We start from the raw sequence: 3428 nt of genomic DNA, 5'->3' as shown, positions 1-3428 counted from the left end.
ATTTTACAATTAAATTAAAACAGAAACTCCAGTGGAAATATCATCCAGTCAACGCTGGGAATGTGCATTTAATATGAATTTGACTGAACACATTATCAACGCTCTGTGACATTTAGAGAAATGAGTTTTTCTTAGTAAAGGAAGAAACTTTCTAATTTGACTTAAACAAGTTTAAGATATAAGAATTTTTTTTTTTAATTTTTAAATTTTTTTTTTCATTTATTATCACCATGCCCTTCTACGGTGATTAGGTAAATGTTATGATCTAACAGTCAGAGTCAGTTTGTTTCTTTTTTTAATTGATGTTAATTTAATTTGACAAATACATGTAAATAATAATTAAACTAATGATTTTGTGGAATTATTTTCTTAGTTATTTCCAATAAAATCCATTTTATTGTTAGATGTTCGATATAGTCAGTTTGGGATTAACAACGTTTCATTCATCACCTATGTCTCTCTCTCTCCCTCTCTCTCTCCCTCCGTGTCTTCCTGACTGATCTTTTCTCCCCCCTCACCGGAGTTTAAGTTATTTTTTGCCCTGATGACAGGTCCTCCATCTAGCTGTGTCCCCCCCCCCCCAAACAGTCGATTAAGGAGAACAGAGAGGACGTGAAGAATGAGTGACCTGGGAGGAAAGAAAAGTCCACCTGGGAAATAATTGCTTTTTATTTTTCTTGTCTCCTCTCTCCTCACCCTCACAGTCATGAATGTAGGGATCTGTGTGTGTATTCTCCTGGCTGCTCTGACCAGCGGCGCCCTGAGTCTGCCCTCACACTCCCTGGTAAGAAACACACACCCACACACACACACACACACACACACACCACGAGTAAGATCTACACCAATCAGTTTTAATGAATGTATATAATCCTAACCTTTCAAATGGCAAAACTGAAGAAAATATCTGTGTACTATAAATACTTCACTTGATGAAACTTGCTCCCACTCAGAGAAGTCAGTTTGACAGAGCCATATTTACAGCGTGAAGCCTCGGCTGGTTACGGTGAGAGGGAAAATGGAGGAGACAGATGAGGTGGGAGGAAAGAGGGAGAAAAGGAGTGAGGAGGTGGAGGGAGAGGAGAGGAGGAGGAGGAGGAGGAGCAGTACTCCAGTCGTACTGAAGGAGCATCAGGGTCAGGTTTTTGTGGTAGAACAGTGCACGATCGGCTCATTGATATTATCACATTTAGAACGACAGTTATGCCGATATCAATTTTAGTAGCACTTATGATGTCGGAAATGACAGCATAGTGTCCAGATTTGGTACTGCACCCCGGGAGTTAAGTATGATTTCAAAGTGAGAACAGAGAGAGACGAGTACGAGGAAAAGGTCAAAAGAAGAGTGCACTACGGGCGCGTCCCCAGCAGTCTAGGCCAACAGCAGACTAGGTTGCAGTGATGCAGTGGATTACCAGTAAAAGTGTTGCTTTCCTCTCCAGTCGGAGAAAGCTGAGGGTGAGGCTGTGATGTCGGACAGCCTACCTCCCCCATCGCCCAACCACACACGCCAAACTCGCTCAGCTGCAGCGCCCCCTTCAGAGCAGCTCTCCAACTACAACCAACGCCAGGACAACGCAGACCCTAGAAAAAGCCTGAGCCAGCTGCTGGCCCGACTGATCTCCAGGAAAGGTGAGCGGCTTCATGTTCAGCCCGACTCGAAGGTCCCCTGATTTCTCTGCTCCATAACCAGTCGTCCCTCGTGTTGTTCCTGAGTCTCACCGTATGATATCGCTCACCTTCCTCCCTCCCCCTGCTCCTCTAGCTCCTCCCTTTATGACCTACCTGCACATCCTTGTTTCCCCTCATCAGTAGTGTCACTTCTTCTCCTTCATCGAACTCCTTCCTAATTTATTACTCAAACCAATTTGTTTGTTAGCATTTGGTCAAGAAACTCAGCTCCTGTCTCTCCTCCTATCTCCCCCAGGCGCCCCCTACCAGACCAGATCCTCCCTCACAAGCAGAGCCAGCGCTCTGTCCCCAAGCCACCGGATAAAGGACAGAGATTATCACGGATGGATGGACTTTGGAAGACGCAGTGCAGAGGAGTACGAATACTCCTCCTAAGGGAGATATAGCCCCCGAAACAACCAATAAAAGCTCGGCAAAAATAATGAGCCCTTCTCACACTGCACTTATTGTAACCCAGGGCCGACGTGATCGTAGAAACAGTTTATCATCAAACAATAAACCCAGAGCAAAGTCATTTACCAAAAAGGGCACCACGCAATCAGTACATACCCCACAGCTGAAGTATTGACGTATTCCACGTTTCACAGAATGATGGTTAAACCTTAAATGTAACGGACGAGGCAGATAGTATTCTGTATTTTTGATATTGTCAGCAATTTCTATGAAAAGACCAAACCCTCCCCTTCCCCCCAAAAAAAATGTGTGTCGTGACGTCTGCGGCGCTCAGCTCTCCTGAACGCCTCCTGATTCAAACCAAACAGATAAACATGTTCCTTTTTTTGATTTCTGTACATTCATTTGTTGGAGTTGATTTTCAGCAGTGGATTGAAACAGAATCTGGTATTTACAGCTACAGTGTATATGTGTCAAAATAAAGTAGGAGATTTCACTCAAGTACAACAGCGTCTGGCTCATTCTTTGGATTGTGATCATCAGCCATGTACACAAACGCACCACAATATACACGTGTATTTTAACATGTACCATGGTCTCTGGGCTCTGTTGATAATTTAGCAGTTAGCACGTCTGCCTTGGTAGCAAACAACAGGTGGTCCTGGGTTTGGTTGCCTGATCCCGAGTGTGGGATCACTGAAGTTCAAATTATTATTGTTCATATATCAACCAGATTGTTGGGCCACATCTCAGCCTATTGATTGTGGTATTTAATAAACATTAGATGCCAGAGAGGAACCATGAAAGTCCCTATAAGTTAACATATAATAAAATTGTTGTCAAAACTCATTTAAGGTTCACAGATTCACAGAAGACACACTGTTTTACACTTCAAATCAGATTTTAAAAAAAAGACATGCAGCTTCAACAACACTGAAAAAACACATTAAAGTGGTCTTTCTCACAGACTAGTCTTTAGAACTAACAAACACAATTATTTGTAAGGGAATAAATATGTTTAACCAAAAACGAAAAATGTCTCATTTGACTAAGTTTGATTCCACATAATAATAATAATAATAATAATAATAATAATAATAATAATAATAATAATAATAATAATAATAATAATAATAATAATTCTACTTTAAATGACCTCATAACTGACTAAAATCTTGGCCTGTTTAGGTGAAGGCAATGCTGATCTACTGGCAGGAATTGAAGAAAGACACTCGCAAAGATCTTTTTCACCAGCTCTGATTATTGTTATTTTTTAGTTTCCATAGCCATCTGCTGCCACCTAGGAGAAGACTATTTAATTGTTCTGCCTTTCATGTGTTGAC

At 41.5% G+C, this 3428-nt stretch overlaps 1 protein-coding gene across 1 annotated transcript in view; it reads left to right on the top strand.

Annotated features, from left to right (window-relative positions):
• The window catches only part of ccka (cholecystokinin a), a 3467-nt gene extending 881 nt beyond the window's left edge, over nucleotides 1-2586 (top strand). The window contains exons 2-4 of the mRNA XM_008323230.3: nucleotides 705-784; nucleotides 1443-1632; nucleotides 1928-2586. Coding sequence (XP_008321452.1) covers nucleotides 707-784; nucleotides 1443-1632; nucleotides 1928-2067 — 408 coding nt within the window. The 5' untranslated portion in view covers nucleotides 705-706 and the 3' untranslated portion in view covers nucleotides 2068-2586. The remainder of the gene's footprint in view (nucleotides 1-704; nucleotides 785-1442; nucleotides 1633-1927) is intronic.
• Nucleotides 2587-3428: the final 842 nt, after the last annotated feature.

Source organism: Cynoglossus semilaevis, chromosome 13, assembly GCF_000523025.1.
Source record: "Cynoglossus semilaevis isolate Cse_v1.0 chromosome 13, Cse_v1.0, whole genome shotgun sequence".
NCBI classification, from domain to species: Eukaryota; Metazoa; Chordata; class Actinopteri; order Pleuronectiformes; family Cynoglossidae; genus Cynoglossus; species Cynoglossus semilaevis.
Note: the sequence above shows the minus strand (reverse complement) of the source record. Positions and strands in the feature narration are given on the sequence as shown.